Source organism: Sorex fumeus, unplaced genomic scaffold (genome assembly GCF_029834395.1).
Source record: "Sorex fumeus unplaced genomic scaffold, SorFum_2.1 ptg000058l, whole genome shotgun sequence".
Lineage (NCBI taxonomy): Eukaryota > Metazoa > Chordata > Mammalia > Eulipotyphla > Soricidae > Sorex > Sorex fumeus.
Genome location: NW_026606115.1, coordinates 20,485,385 through 20,510,851, shown reverse-complemented (window position 1 = coordinate 20,510,851; position 25,467 = coordinate 20,485,385). Strand labels below are relative to the sequence as shown.

Below are 25,467 nucleotides of genomic sequence, written 5' to 3'. Positions count from 1 at the left end.
TCAGTATTTTGTTTGATCATTAGCTAATAATGCACAGTTTATTAAATAAACATTGATGAATTATTTGGCAGTTTTTGCCTAGCCCATTGTCCACTGTCCACTGTCCTGCTGTCTCCATTGTGAGACTTACTGTGTTTGGCATATCGACTATATCACGTGGAGCTTGCCAGGCTCTACCGTGCGGGCAAAATACTCTCGGTAGCTTGCCAGACTCTCTGAGAGGGGACGAGGAATTGAACCTGGGTCACCCAGTCGGCTGTGTGCAAGGCAAATGCCCTGATGTGAAATTTCATATATATCATGTACTTAAACTTAAAATTATGTACTACATACTAAAACAAACACACATTCATGTATACACACAGAGACTGCCTCTACTCTCAGAGGCTAGTGCACTAAATTTGAAAATCAAAAATGACCGATAGGGATATTCAAAGCCAAAACTCATTTATATTATATTATATATCAGTTACTATACTTTAATATATGTACTATTGATAAATCCTAAGTACTTTTCACAGCTCATGTTTCATATTTTTAATGTTACATGCAATTTTATATAAAATCCAAAAATTAATATATGTATTTTTAAAATCATACTCCCTCCAATCCCAGTTCACAATTGAGAGAATTCAGCTCATATTCATTCACTCAGTCATGCATCAATATTTATTGACCATTTAGTATAGTCAATATACATGTTAGCATTAGCATTCCTAATTAACCATTTGAAAACATCAGAACTCTAGTAAAACTGAAAAGATAGATTTTGTACTTTATTGTTCCCTGCATTCCATTATTATGTTATCCTGGTTTATCTAAAAACAGGGGAGAAACTCACTTTGTTTATCTGTTTCTTAGAATCATTTAATAAATCAATCAATAAGGGTTATTAAAATCTAATAAGTGAAGATTAATCTTGATATTAAAACTTACGTATTTTTATACCTATAGCTGTAAATGTCTTAAATTTATGTATAAGTGAAGTTAATTTTAACAAAACTTGAATACTTTATGAAACTTGGGGCCATATAATATTTTGTCTGTCCTAAGCCTGCATCAATAAAGTTTTTCCAATTTTGAAATTCCAGAACTCCAAACTCAACAGCACTGACTCACAGCAGTGTTTAAATATTTTTTCAACTTGAATAGTAAGAGCTAAGTTATCCTTTTTATATAGCTATGTATCTACTTTTGGAAGAGAACATTCAAATATATGAATTTTGACTATTTAAATAAAAATGTTAATGCTGGAATAATAGATGAAACAATAGGAGCTTTCTAATCATGCTAAAATACTCTATAAAATTATGCTTATTGATGTAACTGAAGTATAATTATTTCTAAGTATTAGATTAAGGAAAGTGTGGTAATTTTGATAAATATTACATAGGAAGGAATCATATACTATATGAAAACATATTTACATAATTTGGAAATGCTTCTCTGGAAAAATAGCTTTGGGGTTACAAGGCAATTAGAAATACTACTTAAATCTCTAACTTTCAGTTTAATGTGAACACATATACTTGAAAAATTGTTATATATTTCCCTTATTAAAGTTGGACATGGTACATGATTTTCTCTTTTCATTAGTGTTTCTCAGGTATCTTTGGAGAGAGCTCAGAAGCCCATTGACATCAGACAAAAAACTTCTCAAAATCCTCAGAATTGTCCATCATCATCAGGTGATTCAAATTACAAACTTTAAACAGTCAAAACACATAATAACAATTTTAACAATTGATATTAAATCAGTATTAAAGAAGTCAAAAAAGAATGAATTTCAAGAAGTGATTTAAAATGTCAGAGGACAAATAAGCAAGAAAGTGAGGGTTTGACAATAGATCATCAATGGTTAACATTAAATATTAAATTTTTAAGAAATTTTTCTGAAATTTTTTTCAGTTGGAATGTATTAAGAAATGAGAGTAGAGATGAGGGGTATATCATTTAATTCTTATGCCATATGAGAAAAATATGGGAAAGAATAGACTTATCTCACAGGCTAGTATATATAGGGAATATTTGAAATATTACAGTAGTACATTAGTCTTTGTAGTAATGTATTTAATTAGTTCATTTCACCTTCATATTGAATAAATTTATAGAGTATTACATAAACATTTTAAATATTGTAAGTTATGTATATTTGTTTTAAAACAGTTTGGGTATTCGATCATTGTATAACTGAAACCCAAGCACAAAAATTTGTAAGTCTACAACTGTACCTCATGGTGTTTCACTAATAAAAATTTAAGAAAAAAAACACTTTTTTTTACAGTGAAGAAAATTCTTTGTAAATGTCCTAGAGAAGTATCTCTGTGTACCTTTGCAAGTATAAAGGGTAACATTCAGAAAAATAATACCACAAGTTGATGATTTTAATCAAAATTCATGAAAAACTATTAAAAATATATAAAATAACTTCACAAATTATTGTTATTGGTTTTGGGATATAGTTGATGCTCAAGACTTCTTCTGGTTTTGTGCTCAGGTATTACACTTGGTGGAATTCAGGGAACCATATAGGGGTATTGGGGGATTGAGCCAAAATATGACAAGTGTCTTGGTTCATAAAATCTGTTGCTATTTAATTTTAAATAATTTTAACCAATATTAAAACTAAACAAATTTACATTGTATTTTCTACTCATACAGAAATATTATCCTGTGAGAAATATGATAAACTTGAATGAAAAGTAATACTAGAAATCTACACCACCCAGTCTTTTTTTCTATTTTCTTAACTGGTACTTAATTTGCTGAAATTGAACAACCATCAAAAATTTAATGTCTTTAAAATATTTCCTGTTGGGAAAAAACTATTCTGTATTATACTCCAGAGAAGTTTCTGAGATATTCCATGACTAATCCAGTAAACAATAGAGAATCCTGAAATGAATTTGCCTTAAAACATATTTATTTTAATATTACATGAATAGACTTGAAAGTAAAATAGTTTCCTGGAAAAAAGATATTAAGTGATTAATTACAGCAGTGAGTGCCAGAAGATTCAGATACAAATCATAGGGTGTGTTCAATATGATACTAGGAAGATAGCACTGTTTGCAAATAGATGCTTTCTGAAACTTTGGTATCTATTCATTGATTTTATAAACAAAGTCTATAAATAAAAGAGGACTATTACTATCTTTCAAATCCAAGCACACAGTAACAGAGACCTTAGTGTCTAATTACCAAAGCTTTGTCTAATTCCACCGACCCAGAACTATTAGCTTTTGAACCTGATGAATGTACGTGTTGGCCTTTACCATCAAATTTAGACTTCCAATAAAAGAAAATTGCATATTTTATGAAAATAGATGGACCAAAGCAATAATATAGTGAATAGGGTGATGCCTTGTATATGTCTGGTACAGGTTCAATTCCAACACTACATATGGGCCTTTGAATCTGCTGGGAGTGAACCCTGAGCTCAAAGTCAGGAGTAAGCCCTGAGAAATGCTAGGTGTGCACCCCCAATGGAAATAGTTATGCTATGGAATTCAGTTGTGCATTATGATAGTAGATCGTCATATATAGCTAACAAAATTAAAACAAAAATGAAAACAGAATTAAAAAATCAAATCTTCGCACACATTTACCATATCTTAAATGCTTCGTAGACTTCTATGGCTAGTTGCTACCATCCTGGATAATTCAGATGAAATGTATTTCTATTAAAACAGAAAGTTCTGTTGCAGAACACCTCTGCTGAAACATATCTTGCTTTATAGAAAGGAATAAGTTTTGTATCATTTCAATTTGTCACTTCTCATTTATATTTAAATATTGGTAATATCTTTCAGTGGAATGTGGAGCATTAGTATTGTAAAAGGAACTCACCTCTTGAAAGTTTGCTTGATATGTCACCTTCTGATATACTCTTAACATTTTATTCTAGAAAGATAAGGAATCTCAGTGATGTCCCTCATCTCATCTCTTTTTATTATTGGTGCATTCTTTCATTTTTAAGAACCTACCTATAAATCTTTCCATGTATCTTCTTATGATAGAGGTGCTTAGTAAGTATGTACTCAATGTTGAAAACATATAAGTTGTGTAGGTCTCCAGAGGGAGGAAATCTTGAGCTTGCTACTAGAACACAGAGATTAAAGATTCTAGTCCCATAGTAATTTATCAGATGCTATTTTCTAAATAGAATCACAAGAGATACCATAAAAATTTCAATGGGATTGAATTTCTATACTATGTAAATCAGGGCAATGTATATGATCCCCACATTTATAATTGTATGTTTGGCATTCCGCAGAATCATCTGAAGAAGAGAGTCCAGTGACTAGGAGGAGATCCCAGTCATCACCACCTTATTCTACAATTGATCAGAAGTTGCTGATTGATGTCCATGTATGTTTCCGTCTTACCACATTTCTGTTCTTTCTTTTAAAATGTCAAGTTATTTTAATTATACATTTTTGTTTTCATGTGGGCCAATGGTAAAAGTTTATATTTAATGTAAGTGTTTTTTAAAAAAATCTTATACAGTTTCATTTCTATGTGGAAATATGACTAAGATACATAGAAATTAAATTTTATATGAAAAGTTTGTCATTCATAGTGAAATATTTTAACTATATATTCATTTATCAAAACATATTTGACAGAGTAAAGTAAGTAAGTAAAGGCCCTCCCGTTGATGATCGATTTGCTCGAGCGGGCCCAGTAACGTCTCCATTGGAGACTTTGTTGTTACTGTATCTGGCATATCGAATACTCTCGGTAGCTTGCCGGGCTCTCCGAGAGGGGCGGAGGAATCGAACTCGGGTCGGCCATGTTGGCTGCGTGCAAGGCAAACGCCCTACATAAAATTTACTTGCGGAAGCTAATTTCAAATTCATGAATAAAGGCTAGATACTCAATTTTTGTCTAATCTCCAATGAAGAGGCAGTTCACAGAAAAAGAAAACATTTAATGAAAAAATAAAATACCTCTGGTTGCATGCTTTTTAATATCTTAATACTTTTCTTTTTGGCTTCAAATCATTCCATTCTGCTTTTGTAATTATTCTTTCTGTACCATAAAAATATATGTCTTCCATATTGTTCAGAGTTTACTGTGCTGCTCATAACAACATAAGGGATGGTTTATATAAATATGCTTTTTAGAAATTTCTGAAACTTTAAAACAGTAAGTCTTTTTTAAAAAAAGTTAATTGAATCACAGTGAGATACAGAGTTGCAAAGTTGTTCATGATTGAGTTTCAGTTATACCAAAAACAATGTGTTTATGTGGCAGCAGTTGTGGAATGTGGGTGTGCTGATTGGGCTTCAGTAAGTATTGGGGCTTCATTCTGAGAAGACACCAGAGTTCTCAGTCTGGAAATTCTCAAGTACTTCAGATTTTTGTTTCCGGACCACGGAACCACATTTGTGCCCACATGACACCTCCAAATTCTATACTACATCCTAGTACAAGCACACAAAATCATATGGGAAATTAACATAGAAGCCAATTAGCTCCATAAACACAAACATTAACAGAGAAGTCTCAGCGAGCAACAAAATCTTAGTAAGCCCTCAGAAAAAGACTTAATGAGCTCACAGTGAAATAGAACAACTTCACAAATTTTCTTTTGCTGAAATATTGTTTTATAAATCCATTAGCTATTTACTTGTAGCAAGCAATATAAAATAAAGCATGTGCCTGCTAAAAAGGTAGGTGTGGGGGGATGGTAGGTAAAATGGGGACAAAATGAAGGGAAGGCAGTACTTTTGGAAGTGGTGTTAAAATATTGAGTGCCTATAATAAATGTATTCCAAACAACTTTTTAAACCACGGAATTTAAAGAAAGAGGTCACAGTCCTCCCATTGTTCATGGATTTGCTAGAGTGGGCCCAGTAACGTCTCCATCGTGAGACTTATTGTTACTGTGTTTGGCATATTGAATACGTCACGGGTAGCTTGCCAGGCTCTGCTGTGCAGGCGAGATACTCTCAGTAGCTTGCCGGGCTCTCTGAGAGGGGTGGAGGAATCGAACTTAGGTTGGCCATTTTGGCTCTGTGCAAGGCAAACGCCCTAGCCACTGTGCTATCACTCCAGTCCAATGAAAGAGGAAATTTTTAAAAAAGCACTAAGCGTTGCATTAAAATGGAGCTGGGAAATGAACATGTCAATTTTAAAAACTTACCTGTTAATCTTTATATTAAAAGATAAAACAAAAGGGGAAAGGGCCTTCTATATGGAGCACCAAAGTCATTTGTTCTAGTCTCTAGCATCAGATGCAATTAGCTGCTTCTAAAATAAGTCAGTCATTAAAGAAAGACACAGCATTTTTTCCTCATCATTTAGAAAGGCTTTTAATGATCACAGTGTAAATGTTAGGTTTTGATATCATATCTTCACACACACACACACAAAATGTTGGCTTTGTCTTCATTTCAAATGAAAATATATTTTAAATTATTGCCAGTTTGAAAACTTTCCAGCATAGGAGAAAATAAAAAGGATAATAGAAACTGCATTTACCTTTCTTATGCACACAGGTTCCAGACGGATTTAAAGTAGGAAAAATATCACCTCCCGTGTACTTGACAAATGAATGGGTAGGCTATAATGCACTCTCTGAAATCTTCCGGAGTGATTGGATAACTCCTGCTTCTGTCAATCAACAACCTGAAGAAGATGGTGATTATGTTGAACTATATGATGCATGTGCTGATACTGAATACGATGAGAATGATTCTAATGATGCCTATGAAGATAGTTACGACCATGGCAGTGACAAAGAACACATGGGATACCAAGTTAACCATGCAAATGGCTCTGTTGATGTCCGTGGTGATGATCACAAAAATGATACTGCTGATGATGAAGACAATCGTGATAATGCTCGTAACTGGCCAAGGTTGGTTTTCTGGAAGACTTTTGGTATCCATGTTTTATAATTTCATAACTGTTTGAATTTTTAGTTTATTTTAAATTTTGATTGTAAAAAACAAATTTTGGTTTAGTTTCTTGTATTGGGGGATTTTGGGGTGGAAGAAGGGATTTTGAGCCACATCTGGCTGTGCTAAAGTTTTGTCTTGGCTCCGTGCTCAGGGACCACTCCTGACAGTATTAAGGAACCATACTCAGTGCCAGGGTGTTTAAGCTGAAGTTGGTTATATGCAAGAAAAGTACCTTACTATTTGTTCTCTCTCAGGCCCAATTTTAATTAAGGCAAAATTTTAATTTAAATACTTTTAATACTAAACACTTGCCTTCATATTTTTGTGTACTGCATTTTGTTAGCATTCAAGTATTTATCAGGTACTTTAAAAGTGGAACTGCTTCTGTTTCTATTAAATTTTAATCCTGCTAAGTGAATTATCGAACCCTATAAACCACAATGTTTCAAAAGCATTGCAAGAAATTTAGCGAACAAATTAATGAATAGAAGTTGAAGCTGTTATTAAAGAATAAAATCTTCAAATTTTCTGAGAAAAATAAATTATAGAATTGACTCTCACTTGTCAGGTTTAAACTACAGTTTACTAACAGCATTGTTACTGAAACTCTGAAATGATTTCTAACTAATTTCAGTATTTATTCAATTGTATCTCCTGTAGTGAAGTTTTATGAAGATAATATTTAGTAAAATAGTGTTTTCAGCATATCAGCATATGTTTGATATATACTAGTTCTTGGCTCTAAACAATGTGTACTCCTTTATATATGATCATGGTTTGTATTTATTTATTTTTAAGATCTTTTTATTGAATCACAGATAAACCCTTACAAAATTCTTCATGATTAGGTTTCAGTCATACAGTGTTCCAATACCCATCTCTCCACCAGTGTACATTTTCCAGCACCAGTGGCCCTAGTTTCCCTTCCATCAATACTCACAAATCTCCCAACCTGCCTTCTCTCTCTCTCTCTCTCTCTCTCTCTCTCTCTCTCTCTCTCTCTCTCTCTCTCAGAATTGTGGTTTTCAATACAGATACTAAGCTGCTCTTCAAATGTTGATAATTCATTTTTCTTATCTTTTTTTGAGACCACATCCTGTATTGTCCATGCCTTACTGTTTACTCTGTGCTCAGGGATCAATTCTGACAGGCCCAAAATATAGGATGTCAGGGCTCAAACCCAGGTTAGACACATGCTAGAAAAGCACTAATCCACTTTATTATCTTTCCAGACACGGCACTTTTACATTAAAAAACATTAACAGAATTATTTGCTTTATGGAATTGAAATTCATATATTGATTCATTAGTTTTCAAATAAATGTATTGGGGATATATTTATGTGAAAGAACAGAATACATATAAATCAGCATTTTTTTGCTGACCAAAGAAAATTTACCAAAAATGTTATTGTCAAATAAAATTTGTTTTAGAGTTTCTGCATGCTTAATGTCATCACTTATACAAAAGTTAATTTCCTATTAAGTTTAGTGTTTCTTAAAATCTCATTAAATCACTATCAGCTTCATGAGATCTATATTACTGAAACTCCTGGTAGTAGCAGTAGACCAGTAAATGGAAGAGTGTTGGAAAGAAATCAAAACATATGTTAGAAAGCAAAGTTACATGCTAAAGTTAACAAAATAGATGTATTGTGAGAATAATTATTGCAATGTGTTGTGGTTAAGCCAGAATTATAGCTTTGGTCTTTCATGTGGCTGTGAAGTTGCTAATGCATGAAGTATCTTTTGTGTAAACAAAGCAAAACATACTCTTGCTACTAACCTAACACATGTTCCTAATAAAGAATGCAAAATATCTTCCATCTGTCATCCAAATGCAGCCCGGAAATTGACAGTAACTATGGTTACTGTCAATCTTAATTTAGTATTTTAGATTGGCAAAACACAGAGTTGGTTTTATATTTTACTAGTGCATATACAGCACATACTAGTGAACGTACATCAAAAGCATACCTAGTGATGGCACATAATTTGCGTCATTTGCAGACTTTCAAATGAATTTTTATTGGGGGTTTTATAACATTATATTCATCTTCTATTAGGGCAAGCTATGGCAATTTTGGAAGACTCAAGCAAGATGGTACAGTTGAAAATGATGGAATAGAAGGAGCCTGTGGTGGCTATGGAAGCCATGTAGAGAATAAAAACCCTGGAGAAGGTATATCCAGTGAGGGCAATGAAGACCTTAATGACCTTGAAGTATGTGGAATTAATATGGGCAAAGGATTAAGAGGCAAGGAAGGTAATGGAGATAAAAAAGTCAGTGAAATCAATGAAGCAAGTGAAGACTTTAAACGCAATGGAGGACAAAATAGCTCAAAAAAAGATGATCCTGTATCTAAGAAACTGGCATCACAAGACGTTGAACGTCCACAGAAGGTAATACATAATTTTACAAGGGGAACGTAAATGTTTCTCAATGTGATATTTCAAGTTACTGAAAATATATTTTGAACTTCTCTTGCAAAGCCTTAAGGCAGATTCCCTACCTGGTGTACTATCTCTTCTGCCCTAAGTAGTGTTCCTTAATAAATATTTTTGACATGGGAAGATGTTATTGTAGAAAGACAAATATAGAATTTTTTTGCATTTTTAACAATTTAAGTGTATGATTCACTTATTAAATACATTTCACAATGTGCGCAATCATGACAACTCTTCATTATGCCAGGCAAAACTTCCACGTAATCCCTTCTGGGTCCTGGTAACTGTTATTCTACTTCCAATATAGCTACCTTATGTGTATGTAGTAATTAATAATGTCTTATGTGACTGGCCTGTTTTATTTGGCATAATATGTTTAAGATTATATTGCAACAGAATTCCTTCTTTTGAAGGCTGTATAATATTCCAAAATAGATTATATTACATTTTATTATTCTCCTGTGGCTTGATACTTAGGTTGCTTTCACCTTTGGATGTGACTGATAATTATAGTATTAACATTGGTATGCAAGGATCTGTTATTGTAGTTCCTTTTTCAATTTTGGGGGCAATTTAAACAAAAGTACAGTTGCTCAATGTGGAATTGTTAGAGTGGCATTGCTAAATTCTATATAAATTTTTTGAGGAAGTTTTATCAAATAGAGTTTAAATAGAAATTTTGTGTTGTGTTTAGACAGTGATTTTTTTCATCCACAAAACATTTTATGAGCAGGTTTAGAAATACTCAAATAGTTCCACATGCACTTGATGGTAGAAGTTAGCACAGAGAAGAAATTCTGGAATACATGGTATTTTAACTAGTTCTTGGAAACTGGGAAATATTTAGATATCCAAAAAATGCAGGAGAGATATAAGACAAAGTACATATACCAGTTCGCTTTCTCAGACTGCCATATCATCTAAAAAGCCTATAAAATACCATGCTTTTTCATAAATGCCATTGCAGAGCTATAGTCTCTGTAAAGCTGCTTTCTCAGTTATTTTTTTCTTTTTGGGTCACACTCGGCAGTGCTCAGGTGTTACTCCTGGCTCTGCACTCGGAAATTACTCCTGGTGGTGCTCAGGGGACCATATGAGATGCTGGGGATTGAATTTGGGTAAACCGCATGCAAGGCAGACTCTCTCCCCACTGAAATATCACTCTGGCCCCTCAGGTTTTTTTAAAATTATTTTGGTTCTGTAACTGACAGTGCTTTTAATGATGTTTTTTAAGCACATTATTCAGACACTGCACATCACCAGTGTGCCCATCTCCTATTCCCCAAGGACCCCAATGTCCCCTTCCTTAATCCCGCAACTCAATTGCTGCACTTAGTACAATAGCCACGTTATGGAAACAACCCAAATGCCAACTATGGATGAATAGATAAAGATGTTGTGGTATATATAAACAATAGAAATCTTTTCTGCTCTAAGAAAGAAATAAATCTTGTTTTCTCACTCCTTTTCCTGGTGAACTGGTTATTTTTCATGGCCCAATTTGCTTCTAATTTTTTGACATGATTAAACCTTGTTTCCTCTATTCTTACAAGCACCTTTTCTGGGACAGGGAAGCTCACCTACAACCAGATCAGAAGTTCAGTTTAGAGTCTCCAGCAGGCACTTCTCCTTGGGCTCTGATGCTACGAATTACCCAGGCAACCCTGGATGTACTGAGATCTTCCAGGCACCATCCCCGTGGTTCTCAAAGACCTTCAGGGATGGAACTACCTATGCTCAGGAAACTATGTGGTGCCAGGAATTGAAATCATATCTGGCATATGATAGGCATGCACCCTAATTACTATACTATCTCCTGGCCTGCTTTCCAGCCAATCTTTAGCCCTTAGATTAATTATAGTACCTATGACACAGGAATGGAGCGATAGCACAGTGGTTAGGGCATTGGCCTTGCACGCGGCTGGCCTAGCCGACCCAGGTTCAATTCCTCCACCCCCCTCGGATATCCCGGCAAGCTACCAAGTATCTCTCCCAAACGGCAAAGCCTGGCAAGCTACCCATGGCATATTCAATATGCCAAACACAGTAATAACAAGTCTCACAATGGAGATGTTACTGGGCCCACTCAAGCAAATTAATGAATGGGAGGACTGCGGTACAGTGCAGTGCTACCTATGAACCTGATTTAGATATTCCCTTATTTGCTGTCACACCAGATTGTGAACTCTTCAAGGTAGGAGCATGTATAAACCGTCTTTGATTATCTACTCATCTAATCCCCTGACTCAAGTGAGATTCTGTGATAGATTCACAGTAATTGTAGATGAAATTCACAAATTCACAGTAATCATAGATTAATCCATGAAGAAGAAAACAAAAAATGAAAAGCAAGGCATCCTGGATGGTTTCCACTGGAAAAGGAGCATCCCTGGATTGTTGGGAAAGTGTCCGGTATCTCTACTTGTCATCCATGTACTTATTAAAAATCTTAAAATTGGTTGTTCAATAAAATTTTCTTAGAAACCCTTCTGTTTTTATTTACCTAAAAGAACGCTTTGTTTTTTGTTTTGATTATTGAGTTTTCTTTTTCTTTTGGCTGTGCACGTGGCTTTGTCCTGGCTTTGCTCTTGGGGGTCACTGCTGGAGGGACACTGGAGACCTTCTGTGGTGCCAATATTAAACCTGGGTAGGATGTGTTCAAGACAAGCACCCTGGCCACTGTACTATCACTGTGGCCCTCAGGAATGGTTATTAATGCTGCTATACAGCATTTTTCTGCTGGAAATACTGTAGCACTGTAGCACTGTCATCCCGTTGGTCATCGATTTGCTCGAGGGGGCACCAGTAACCTCTCCGTGGTGAGATGTGTTGTTACTGTTTTTGGCATATTGAATATGCCATGGGTAGCTCGCTGGGCTCTTTGAAAAGGACAAAGGAGTCGAACCCGGGTCAGCCGTGTGCAAATTGAAGACCTTACTCACTGTGCTGTCGCTCTAGCCCATTGGAAATACTATAGCACTGTAGCACTGTCCTCCTGTTGTTCATCGATTTGCTTGAGCGGGCCCAGTAACATTGTGAGACTTTTTGTTACTGTGATTGGCATATTGAATACGTCATGGGTAGCTTGCTAGGCTTTGCCCTGCGGGAGAGATACTCTCGGTAGCTTGCTGGACTCTCCTAGAGGGGTGGAGGAATCGAACCCGGGTCGGCCAGGTCAGCTACATGCAAGGCAAATGCCCTACCCGCTGTGCTATTGTACTGGAAATACTGTCACTGTCACTGTCTTCCCATTGTTCATCGATTTGCTCAAGAGGTTCCAGTAACGTCTCCATTGTGAGACTTATTGTTACTGTGTTTGGCATATCAAATACATCATGGCTAGCTTGCCAGGCTTTGACTCAGGGGTGAGATACTCTCAGTCACTTGCAGGGCTCTCCGAGAGAGGTGGTGGAAGAATCGAACCCGGGTTGTCCAGGTCTGCCGTGTGCAAGGCAAAATGCCCTACCTGCTGTGCTGTTGTACTGGAAATACATGAAAATAAATTTTATTAGAGACCATAACTCGCTAAATGTCTAAAACCTCTCTTTAGACACAAAGAAATGTTTATCAAAGGAAAGCTATACTAAAAATCAGCTGGTATGCTTTTCCACCAGCTGTGGAGTTTTATATGTGTTGTCAGTCGCTTTGGGCTGTAATGTGACCTGACTTTATTATCTGTATGTTAGTAAAAGCAGACTAATTTTTTAGCAAACTATTTTCAAACTCTTTAATTGTGTTGGTTGATCTCCTATTATTAGTTTCCTTATTTGACAAAGGAAAAGACAGCCCCACAATGACATTTTCTCCCCAAGTGGCTGTTTAACGTAGTATCTTTGATTGTAATCTTTGGAATCAAACAGACATTGGCCACAAACTCTGAATCTCTGGTCTGCCTATTAAGTTTTTTATTATTGCACAAATTTTGTAGATTCTCTAACCTCTAGTTTCATTATAAATAAAACAGGGAGTACGCATATATGTATATATATTCTATTTAGGGCTTGTTATAATGATTCACCATCATACATAAATGAATCATGCAGAGTAACTGGTACATAATTAATATTCCACAAATTTTGGTTCCCGCATTATGTAGGTTGAAACTTCAAACTCTAGGCATTTATCCTCTGACCTCAATTATCTGAATAAATTTAGTTTCCTTTTTTGGTAACATTGTTGAATTCTGATGAATGTGGATTTCACAAAGGTTTAGAAATTTTTAAATGTTATAATTTGTCTTTCCTTTTTCAAATGACCACTATGCATATTTTATATTTATAGTACTATTAGATTCCTAATGAATTTTCACTCTTTTTTAAGGATTCAAGTGGCAAAAGTGAGCCCTCAGGTGGGACTGCACCATTAGTGTCCCATGATGAGAATGACAGCATGGTCATATCAGAAGCATTCGCAGAATCAGGTTTATCTGCAAGCTGTTCGTCTGCTTCCAATGGATCTTTGGGTACTAGCGGTGACTTTGCCAGTGCCATCAGTAAGTGAATTCCACATATTTTTAAAATTCTTCTCTATCTTACCTACCCTCAGTCCCCTCACTTGTGATTAGTGCCAATCATTGACCAGTCCTAAAGCTTGTTTTCCCTGATTTTAATCTACTATATATTTTTATATACCACAAATGAATGCAGTCATTCTATCTCTTCATAACCTTTCAATATCAATATTGCAAACCACAAGTGCTCAAAAGGAGAGACAGAGAAAGAGAGAAAAGAAAAGTGGGAAGTGGGGGGAGATGGGAGGGAACTTAGGACCTTGGGACGCTGGTGCTGGGAATTGTATACTTGTGGAGATACAAGTATTGGAATACTGCATGACTGAAATACAATAATGAACAGCTTTGCAAGGGTCTATCTCACAGTGATTCAATAAAAAAGCTTTAAAAATTCTGCAGTTGGCTCACATATTAAATTCATTTTGGGGTCACCGCATCTTTATTTGAAAAGAACAATTTTTGATAGTCATTTGATAAAAATCGAATGGTTATGTGCTTCTGTTGTTTTTTGTTAAAGAACTAGGATTTACAAAGTTGTTGATAGATGAATTTTAGGCATATAATATTTCAGCACCAATCCCATCACCAGTGCCAACTTTGATTCACCAGTGTTCGCAAATATTCTCTACCCACCCCAACCCTGCCCCACTCCCTCCTGTTAACTTGATAGGCACATTTAAAATATTCAGTGATTTCAGTTTAGATCATACACTTTCAGTTTTGTTGAGTCTGTGTTTTGGGTATATGAATATACCACTCACCCCTATCGTCAGTATAACTGAAACCCTGGTGCCTGTTTACCCATTACGTCACAATCTCTTCTTCCCTCTTGGTTTCTTGGTCTTTCTCCTCTATAACTTCTGGGGTCAAGTGTGATCTAAGTATCCTCCCTTTACTACAAAATGCTTTCCCTCATCCAGCTTTCTGGCTATAAGCATTTTAAAAGCCTACACTTCAGGGAGTCTTCATGGCACCTAAACTTGAACTACAATTGAGAAACTAAGTCCTTAATATTTTTGAAATCCCAGTCATAGTACCTGGAATTACATTTATATTCGGAAATATATTTTGTCTATCATAATTTGTGTTATATAAAGATTTAAGGGTAAGAGAAGTATAGCTCTCCAGAAAAAGAAAACGAAAGGAAAATTAAGTTTTAAAACTTTCTCATTTGTAGAAATGCTAAAGCATATATAATGCATAGAGTAGTGATTTCTCTTATAACTTCCTCTTGCTTCCATACAGTATATGCTGGATTAGTGGATGGTGAGAAATCATCTCAGCAACCATCTGAAGTAAATGTTAACCCACTATATGTCTCTCCTGCTTGTATAAAACCACTGATACATGTATATGAACAGGAATTTTCTTCTGAGATCTGTTGTGGTTCGTTATGGGGTGAGTTTGGTTCATTAAAACTTAATCATATTTTTAAAGAGATAATTTATATGTACGTCAATATTATATAAAAGCATAAAATTTTTGTTTGCTCTTATCAGTTACTCAGTAAATAAAATATGTGTTTATAATAATGTATTTGTTGTTGATATATTTCCACACCATGTAGTGTGATTTTGATTTGTTAAAGCTTCTCTTATATTATATTCAACTTTTTAACCTGAATCACTTGATTAAAATATAAAGCAGGATTATTATTTTTGAGAATATGAATTTAATGTTTTTAATTTAAGATAAGTATGCAGCAGATAATACCTAGTTAAGTAGTATAAGAAACATTATTGTGTGTTCATTTTTTAAATAATCTTGAGTTTTAGAGTACCATCTATGATAGACTTTGTAATTTTTTTCCAGAAGAACTTCTTAAGTGTGATAAGACAGTATTTTAACTCCAGCTATTTTAAATCGTAAATGAAGACAAATAAATGAAATCAAGGAAGAGTAAAATCCAGAATAAGTACCAGAATCCAAGTTGAAACTTCATAGATTGTGCTTAATATCTGATTAAGCTGAGGATCGTATTTTCAATAAAAATAGAGCAGTGTAGCAAACGTCATAGTTATGTAGATTGAACATCACAGGAAAACAAAAACATTTCCTCCATATTTTGCTAATATGATAGTTTAAATAAGAAGAAAGCAATTTGTGCTTCATTGTCATTTCATTCACCAGTAGATGTAGTTAATACAAAGCATATGATTTTTATAAGTTGTGATTTTATATTACTGAAAAATGAATATAGTCAAAGTCAGTTGTACTTCACCCTTCTTCTGGGTGGAACTTCTGGGAGCAAGATACCGTTTCTAAACCTTCTATAGGCCATTGCTTAAAGAACTAGTCATGTACTGTTTCTTTAAGAACTAATGAAAAAAAGTGGAGGGAATTATTTTTCCTCTTTACACCACAAGAAATAATCAAGTAAGTAATATACAATCAACAAACTATTCTCCATATTAAGTAGAAGTAAATTACTGGATTACTGTCTCATGCGACTTTGATCACTCTCTCTTACATCTCAGGCTATGTAGGGGAAAATTGATACTGCAGTGATTTAGAGTGTATTCTAACCTTAGGACTTGTGCTTAAGTTTTCTTATTTTGATTTGTTTTGGCTTTTGGGGGGATCACACCTAGCGATGTGCAGGGGTTACTCATGACTCTGCACTCAGTATTATTCCTGGTGGTGTGGGGGCAGGGGGGCGAGAAACGTGGGATCCCAGGGATCAATCCTGGGTTGGCTGCATGCAAGGCAAACAAACACCTTACCCGCTGTACTTTCACTGCAGCCCTTCATTTGATTTTGTTTTTATTTTATTGATCACCATGAGATAGTTACAAGCTTTCATGTTTGGATTACAATCACATCCATCCCTCCACCAGTGAACATTCCCCACCACAAATATCCCTGGTATACACCCCCTTTCCCACCCTCTCCCTGCCTGCATGGCAGACAATATTCCCACACTCTCTCGCTAATTTGGGGCATTATGGTTTGCAATACAGACACTGAGAGGTTATCATGTTTGGTCCTTTATCTACTTTCAGCACACATCTCCCATCTCGACCAGTAAACATTGCTTATATTGTAAGGAAAGAGCCAGCAGGCAAATAACAGAGTAGGCTCTTAGGTACATGAAAATATGGACTAAGTTAGTAGGCATGAGACAATGTGAATTTTTTAATAGAATCACTTAATTTAAGGTTAATTTACATACAATTAATAATACACATATAATTATTTAAGGCATTGGAATTATTAGTTAAACAATTTAACTCAAGTCCTTTGTGTGCAGTAGGCATTCTTAGTATGTAATGGTGAATTTCAGAGGGTTTATTGATTTTTATGAAGTTTTCGACAATACTAAGATGATGCTGATGTACATATATAATATGCACACATAATTTTCTATTTGCAAAATGGTGCATCATATACCAGCCATAAGAATATTGTCATAGGATCATATTTTCTCTATTTTAATGTATTTAAATGAAATTTGCTAAAAAGCAGGGTTTATTGTTACACAGAATGGGTTAATATTTTCCTAAAATGATAAACATTTCCACTCCAAAATAGCAAAAATCCTAATATAAATTCAGTAGTAAAATGTTATATGAACTAATATAGTACTTATTTTTATATGCAAACAGGAGTGAATTTGCTGTTGGGAACCCGTTCTAATCTGTATCTGATGGATAGAAGTGGAAAGGCAGACATTACAAAACTTATAAAACGAAGACCATTTCGTCAGATTCAAGTTGTAGAGCCACTCAATTTGCTGATTACCATCTCCGGTTTGTTTAAGAACTAAAATTAGCTGAATAATTATGTGGATTAATTAGGTTGCAAACTGGGTTAAAATTTTTTTCAGGTGAAAGTGTTCTTAGGAAATCACTTTAAATGTAGTTTCTAACTGGGGCACCAGATATCCTTACTTACAATTTATTGTATATATACATACATAACATATAAGTTATATATATTTAAAATTTAAACAAATGTCTGATTTTGGCATATGTTATCTCATTGCAATGATACTTACAGGTTTGGTTATAAGAAAAAAATTATCATTTTAGATCTCTACTATCTAGCCACTTACGGTTTCATAACTCATAAGTTAACTCACCCGTACTCATCATTTATTTCTAGTGATTTTTTTAGGAGCAGCAAGGTATAAAGCAAAGGGTAGTTAAATAAAAAACTGTTGTCTCTAGCTTAGTATAAGAACCTACTGACTTCCCACATAGTGGTTAAATGTCATAGTTTTGGTCAATCATAGCAGACTGACCTTTGAATATGAAAGAGCAAATAAAGTTATGCTGAAATTTACTGTGATTATTAATCAGTAAATGGGAACAGGAAAGACTATATTAAACCTGACTATAGGCAGAGAATGTTTGAGAAAATAATAGGAATAATTTTTAAAATGCTTTGACTGTTGAAAAAAAGAATGCTGATCACAATCATTTATATGTGTGTGCCCATAGCTGACATTTAATGTTACACTTAATTATTGCATATACTATAGCACTGTAGCACTGTCCTCTCATTGTTCATCGATTTGCTCGAGTGGGCACCAGTAATGTCTCTATTGTGAGACTTGTTGTTACTGGTTTTGACATATCAAATAAACCACAGGGAGCTTGCCAGACTCTGCCGTGTGGGCGGGATATTCTCAGTAGCTTGCCGGGTTCTCCGAGAGGGACCGAGGAATCGAACCCAGATTGGCCACGTGCAAGGCAAATACCCTACCCGCTGTGCTATCGTTCTGCCCTCGTATAGAAGCATATACTCCTAAATATAAAATATTTTGAATTGTTTTATGAGAAGAGAAAATTCCTCTTTTATTTGTTTCTGTGATGTACCCTGCAGTGGTCAGAGCTTTCCCCTAGTTCTGTGCTCAGGGATCAATCATGGTGGTGTTTAGGGACCACATGTAGTGCCAGGAACCGGAAGTGGTCAAATGTAAAGGTTTAACCCCTATACACCCTCTCTGCACCCTGAGGAAACAAAAATTATTTTTAAAATTTATTTTGTTTTGTTTGGGAACAGCACACATCTAGCAGTGTTCATAGCTTATACCTGCACTAACCTCAGTGACCACTCAACAAAGGACTCAGACAATTCAATCAGCCTGATCAATGGCTAAATAAATAGCAATACTCCTACATAAAAAAAGAGCTCAGAGAACCATATGTGGGGCCAGAGATCAAACTTCTTGCACCCAATACAAATTATCTACCCGCTAAACTATCACTCCGATACCCAGAGGAGAAACCTCTGGGGTGTGATGGAGGCACACCGGTTGTGCTCAGGACTTAGTAATGGATCTGTGTTCAGGGATTGATAACTTGTGGCAGGCTCAGGAGACCGAACAGAGTACTGACAAATTATACCCAGTCCTGTCCTGTGCAAGACAGAACTCTTCTCTGCTGCACTATCTCTTTGATCCAAAAATTCTTTGTAGATTTTCTTATTCTTCATATATTTTGTATAATGTTTTATGGTCATTTGTTTGCTTGAGATGCATGGAGGGAATGTTTAGTTTTCTAAAACTTCTGATGATTTAGAAACTAGAAATCTGAACACGGACTTCTTTATGCCCGTATTTCTCTAACCCAGAAGTGTTGCTTTTAATGCTTGAGTTTCGTTCAAGTGAGAGCTTTAGTGGTTTTTAATTTGAGAACTGTGATTTACAAAGAAATTGGTAATTGAGTTTTAGTCTATAAGTTTCTAACACCAGCCACACCACCAGTGTCAAATTGCCTCAACTGTTACTCAAGTGAGGATTATTGCTTGCATTATATAGTGCTAGAATATTAGCACAGAAAGACACATAAAAATGTAGGCACCCATTTTATCTTGTCATTTTCGATCTGAATGACAGTAAACATAGATACCTAGATTTTAATCAAACTTCAGGAAAAAATTACATAGAAAACATTTGAGGTTAAACACATGTATAAGAATCCTATTGTTTCGCTAGAAATCTTGTAACCATCAACCTAAAAATAAGGGTAAAGTAACTCTATGTTAAGAGAAATGTATAGAGGCTAGAACAATAGTATAACAAGTAGGATTCTTGCCTTGTTTTGAACAATTGATTAAAAATGTTTCAATTTTTAGTGAATTTAATGGGTTTTATGTTTGCAGGCCTTATAGAGCAATGCTCTGGGCTTATTCTTGATTCTAGGCTCAGGGATCACTCCTGGTGAGGTACGGGGATTCATATGGAGTTCTGGAAATGGACTCTAGGATGGGCACATGCAAGGCAACTCCCCACCCACTGTGCTATCTCTTTTCAACCCCTGAATTACTTTTCCTGAAGAAATTATAAGAATTATAAGTTAGCTTGAGGAAAAATAACATTATTCAATTATATTATAAGTATGCAGGAATATAAAAATACCTATAGAGGTCCATCACAGTGGCCCTTAGTGATTCACAGTCAATACATCATATATAGGGACTATGAGGAACAGTTTTTGGGCATCCAAACCCCGGAAGAATTATGACTAAATAAATGCCATGGAAGAAATGAATGAATAGTGATTCCATTGTGTTTCTGTGTCAGTTTTAAGTTGTCTTCAAGTATTTTATATTTACTTTATACAGATTGACACTTTGACTAGTTCTTAGAATTGAGAGACTAAAAGAGACTTTGCTATCACATTTTCAAACTCTGATACAGTGTAGTTACTTTTCAGTGCTTCACTCTCAATGAATACATTTTATTAAAAGGCCAACATGCCTTACTTTTCATTCTTTTAACATATATTCAACAATAATAATCTGATTTTAAACACGAATTTTTTCTGTGTCTGTTAGGAAATAAGAACAGACTCCGTGTGTATCATCTGACCTGGCTAAGGAACAAGATTTTGAATGATGATCCAGACAGTAATAAAAGACAGGAGGAAATGCTAAAGACTGAGGAAGCCTGTAAGGCTATTGATAAACTGACTGGTTGTGAACACTTCAGTGTCCGTAAGTTTCATTTCAAGTCTACCTTGCTTTCCTTGCTCATAGCTGACCCAATTTTGATCCCCAGCACCACAAATGGTCCCTCAAGCACTACCAGGAGTAATTTCTGAGAACAGAGCCAGGAGTAAACTCTGAGCATTGCCGGTGTTGCCCAAACATTTCTTCCCCCACCAAAAAAAAAAAAACTTTCTTATCTTCAGTTTACCTTCAAGAATATTCAATATATTATCTTTTCTTGTTTGGAAATGTATTTCTTTTGAAATAAAATAGAATAATTTTATTTTCCCTCTTTTAAAATCAAAAATTCCTCAGAATGACTAGGGACCTGTGATAAATCAAAAGAAAATTATTTTATGCTCTACTGACTCTTGCTATGACTGAATATATTCATATGTGTAATTTCTTCTAAGTATTTCCTGTCTGGGAAGAGTGTATATCACTTCTCTTCATTGTCATCCATTGTGAAATGGAGTAACTGGAGGGTCTCAGAATCCCCTTTAAGTTGTCAACAATTAGGTAATTATGTCATTCCATCCAGTTATATTTCTGAAGTAAATCCCCTCCACTCTCAGTCTTTTCTTCTTCACTAACTACATCTTCTGACAGAACTAGTGACTGAAGTTGTGAGTCCTATATTGCATAATGTTATTTCAATCATGACTATTTCTGTTCTTTATATAAAAAAGCTTCTCAGGAAGAGATATTCATAGATGTGTATGTGTATACATATAATACTATTAAAGATAAAATTAGTACTTACATAAGTTAGGCATTAAATAAATATGCTACCTCAAATTTTGTTATTAGTTATCTCTAAATCATTTTCCATAAATTGAATAGCCTGGGTTAGTTTTCTAGATAACCCAGGGGTTTATATAGGAAAACAGCCTCCTACTAAATACATAGTCTTAGTTAATTTGGGATTTTGATTTGGGGGCGCGGTTAGCCAACAGACATCAGTGAATCAAGGCTTATTCCTTGCTTTTTGCTGAGCAGTCATTCAGTTGGTGTTCAGAGGACTAAATTAGGTACTAGAAATCAAACAGGGATGGACTTCATGCAAAAAAGAGCTTTAGCCCGAAATACTCTCTCTGGCCCCTAAAAACATAGTCAGTTTACAAATTTGTGAAGTTCTTGAACTGAGTAAATCTAGTTTTCTTGGCTGTCTACATTCCAACCCATTTCAGCTCTCATAAGAACAAAAAGCATTTATCCATCTCACAGATAAAATAGTACTAACTTCTTATAGGATAAATATAGCAGCAGTATACTCATACTTCTGTGGTATTTTCATTACATTCCAAGGTCTTTAAAATAATGACTTTATTCCAGTTATTGATACTTATTCAAGCTATATATATTTTGCCTAACAGGGAATTCTTTTGCTTGTTGGGCATTTAATAATCTTCTTAGACTTTCTTGAGGACATTAAGAGAATAAGCTGAAGGCTGAGAGAGGTAAAGCAAGAGTTTAGAGAAGAGAGAAGCAATGACTCAGTGAAGAGGGCATTTAACACAAAGTACAAATCTAGACTCACAGAAATGTACTCCATAAGAATCAGAAGGTCTAGATGAGAACAAAAATTACTTTTGTGCATATTTCCTTTTAAAAGAAATAGCTTCCTGGAAACATTAACACTTACCATAAAGTATATACATTCAGTGTATAATTCAATGGCTATTATTATTTCCATAGTTGTCTAATCTCCACCGTAATGTAATTCTCATTGTCACAATTAGAAATCCCATAACATTTAATTTCCACTACATAGTTCATCTTTTTTTATACTCACCCCATTCTGCTCAGAATAGTCATGATCTCCTCTCATTTGCTATAAAATTTGTCTCTTCTGAACAACTGAGCTAAGGAGAACCATGTACCATGCCATTATTTGTGACAGTCTTCTCAGAATAATTTTTCAGGTTTCACTAATGTAGTAACCTCTCTATGACCAGTTCTGCCTTTTAAAAATTCTGAATAATATTGGATCATATTAACATACCACCTTGTATCCAATTCTGTAATACATCCTTGTAAACATTTTACTGTTTCTACTTTTGTGATGCAAGGAATATTTCTTCTAAAATATTTTCTATTAGTTTTGGATTGTTAATTGGTTGAGATTCTGTGGTTTTCAGTACTATTAATAATGGTTTCTGTAAATGTCTGTTTATAAGACTATATGCTTTCTTTTCTCTTAAACATTTACAAAATGGTTGCTGCATTATACTGTAAGTGAACGGATTCCTTTAAATCTTATTCTTTGCTTATGAAGTTATATGTCTTTTAATTCTAGCCATACATGTGACTATAAGGTAATATTTTATTGTTGTCTTGGTTTGGAGTTTTTCTTGACTGATTCCATCATCTTTACAAGTGGTCATTTATTTTTACTGTACATTTGTATATATCCCTTGAAATGCTTACTGTTTTGTTTTTGAGTTGAAAACATTATGTATATAGCGTATACTCTATCTTTATCAGATAAATAATCATATGCTTTCTCTAATTCTGTAGGTTGTCTTTTCACTATAAAAATGTTCTTTGATACACACAAATATCAATATTGATTAATCCCAGTTATCTAATTTTAAGGGTCTTTTAGTAATTTGGAGGCCATACCTGGCAGTAGTTAGAGGTTTCTCCCAACTCTGTTAATGGATGTTGTTCCAAGTGTAGCTCAGGAAACCGTGTACTGTCAGTTTTCAAAGCACGCAGATAATTGATCTATCTCTCTGATCAAATCTGCTTTATTGTTGCTTATGTTTGTTGTGTCACATAATAGAATTCATTGTCATGGATATTACTTCTTATATTTGCCTTTTAATTACTGATAATTTTTATCCCATTACACGTACTATTTTGATCCATTTAGAGTTATTTTTATGTAATATGATATAAGAGTTTTAACTTTCATATTTTTCATGTGGATATTGCTTGCCCCACCACGATTGTTGAAGAAACTTTTTTTCTATTGAATATTCTTGCTAGCATCAACCATAGATGGAGGAGCTTGTAGACTTAAATTCACATTCTATTGATACATAACCTCTCCTTATATCAGTACTTTATCATTTATTTCTTTTTCTTTATCTTGTAGTAAGTTTTGAAAAACAATGTGCGTCCTCAAAATTTATTTTCCTTTTTTGAGATAATTTTGGCTGCTCAAGATCTCTTTAAATTCTATTATATGAATTGTAGCATCAGCATTTCAATTTTTGCAGAAGTGTTTCCAGTCACTCGGACAAGCTGTGGGCCAATAACATTGTGCTAGTAGCCACGGTCAGGGTCTGCCCAGAACCACCCAGGGGGCCAGTTATTTCATTAGAGATTTCACTGAAACTGTGGGATGATTTTGTATTTTTCATTTTTAAATAATCATCAGAATAATAGAATAACAATGTTATGCCTAGCCACGAATGAATAAAGGAAATCTTCTCACTTACTTAGGTGTTTAATTTCTTCAAAAATGTTCTTGTCTTTTGTTTTTGAGTTTTGTGCCACACCTGGTGGTGTTCTGGGTCCCACTTCACTCTGCACTCAGAGATCACTACTAGTGCTACTCAGGGGTGCCAGGGATTGAACCTGGTTTGACCATGTGCAAGGCAAGCATCCTGCCCATTGTATTATCTCCAGCTTTATATTAAAATGTGTAATATTCTTAAAAAATGAGTGGATGAAACTATATATTTCTTAAAATTAATATATTAACTCTATAAAATATATTAGTTCTTTGTGGGCTATCAATTTTAAACTAACAAGTTGTATAAAATATAAGATCTGTGCTTTTGCATTGTGATTAAGACGTGTTCAATAGAAAATATAATATTTGAGTATCATTGCTAACATCTTGACATTATTTCTTCTTTGTATTTTTACTTTGTAGTTCAACATGAAGAAACAACTTATATTGCTATTGCTTTGAAATCATCCATTCACCTTTATGCATGGGCCCCAAAGTCTTTTGATGAAAGCACTGCTATTAAAGTGAGTGGTCCCCCTGTCCTTTGAATCTTGAAGTTTCTCCCTTGTGAAGTTACAAACAGAACAGTATTTTAGACTGTAGCAATATGAACATATACTGCTCTGCATTTAAAGTAATTTAAGTATGCAATTTCAATAATTAAAATTTGAATAAATTAAATGTTAATTAATTCACTAACCATTTTTAGATAATTCACAGGCACCACATCAAGGGAGTGTGAGGGAAATCCTTGGTCCTTCCCCTTAATGGACATCCCCAATAACTCCTCTCCCAATTCTTGTAGTCAACATGAAGACCTCTTCTAAAGATCCAAATGCAAACCTTGGGTGTCACTCCAATGACTTGAAGCTGAGAAAGTCATTGTTCTTTTTTAGTGGGGGGTAGAGAGCAGAGGTAAGGTAATAAAAGGTATGACAATGGTAAATGGGGGGCCCTACTGAAGAGGAATGAGATAATAGAATTCCCTTGCTTTAATTAATAGGACTGCAAAAGGGGGGTGGGAAGGGATGTGTTTCTTTCCTTCCAAGCTGGAACTCTAAACACATTTTTCTCTAGAAATATTACAAGGATTGGTGGTTAGGCTTATTTGGATTACCAGTACTATGTCTACCTTTATTATGATTTAACTGAACTTCTGTGGATCAGCCTCATTAAGGTAACTGTATAGTGTCCCAA

At 34.7% G+C, this 25,467-nt stretch overlaps 1 protein-coding gene across 1 annotated transcript in view; it reads left to right on the top strand.

Moving 5' to 3' along the window:
- The window catches only part of NRK (Nik related kinase), a 138,751-nt gene that overhangs the window by 101,289 nt on the left and 11,995 nt on the right, over positions 1-25,467 (top strand). Inside the window, exons 16-25 of the mRNA XM_056125691.1 lie at positions 1,597-1,688; positions 4,277-4,371; positions 6,507-6,868; positions 8,977-9,313; positions 10,912-11,028; positions 13,679-13,850; positions 15,114-15,266; positions 17,474-17,617; positions 20,652-20,810; positions 24,694-24,798. Coding sequence (XP_055981666.1) covers positions 1,597-1,688; positions 4,277-4,371; positions 6,507-6,868; positions 8,977-9,313; positions 10,912-11,028; positions 13,679-13,850; positions 15,114-15,266; positions 17,474-17,617; positions 20,652-20,810; positions 24,694-24,798 — 1,736 coding nt within the window. The remainder of the gene's footprint in view (positions 1-1,596; positions 1,689-4,276; positions 4,372-6,506; positions 6,869-8,976; positions 9,314-10,911; positions 11,029-13,678; positions 13,851-15,113; positions 15,267-17,473; positions 17,618-20,651; positions 20,811-24,693; positions 24,799-25,467) is intronic.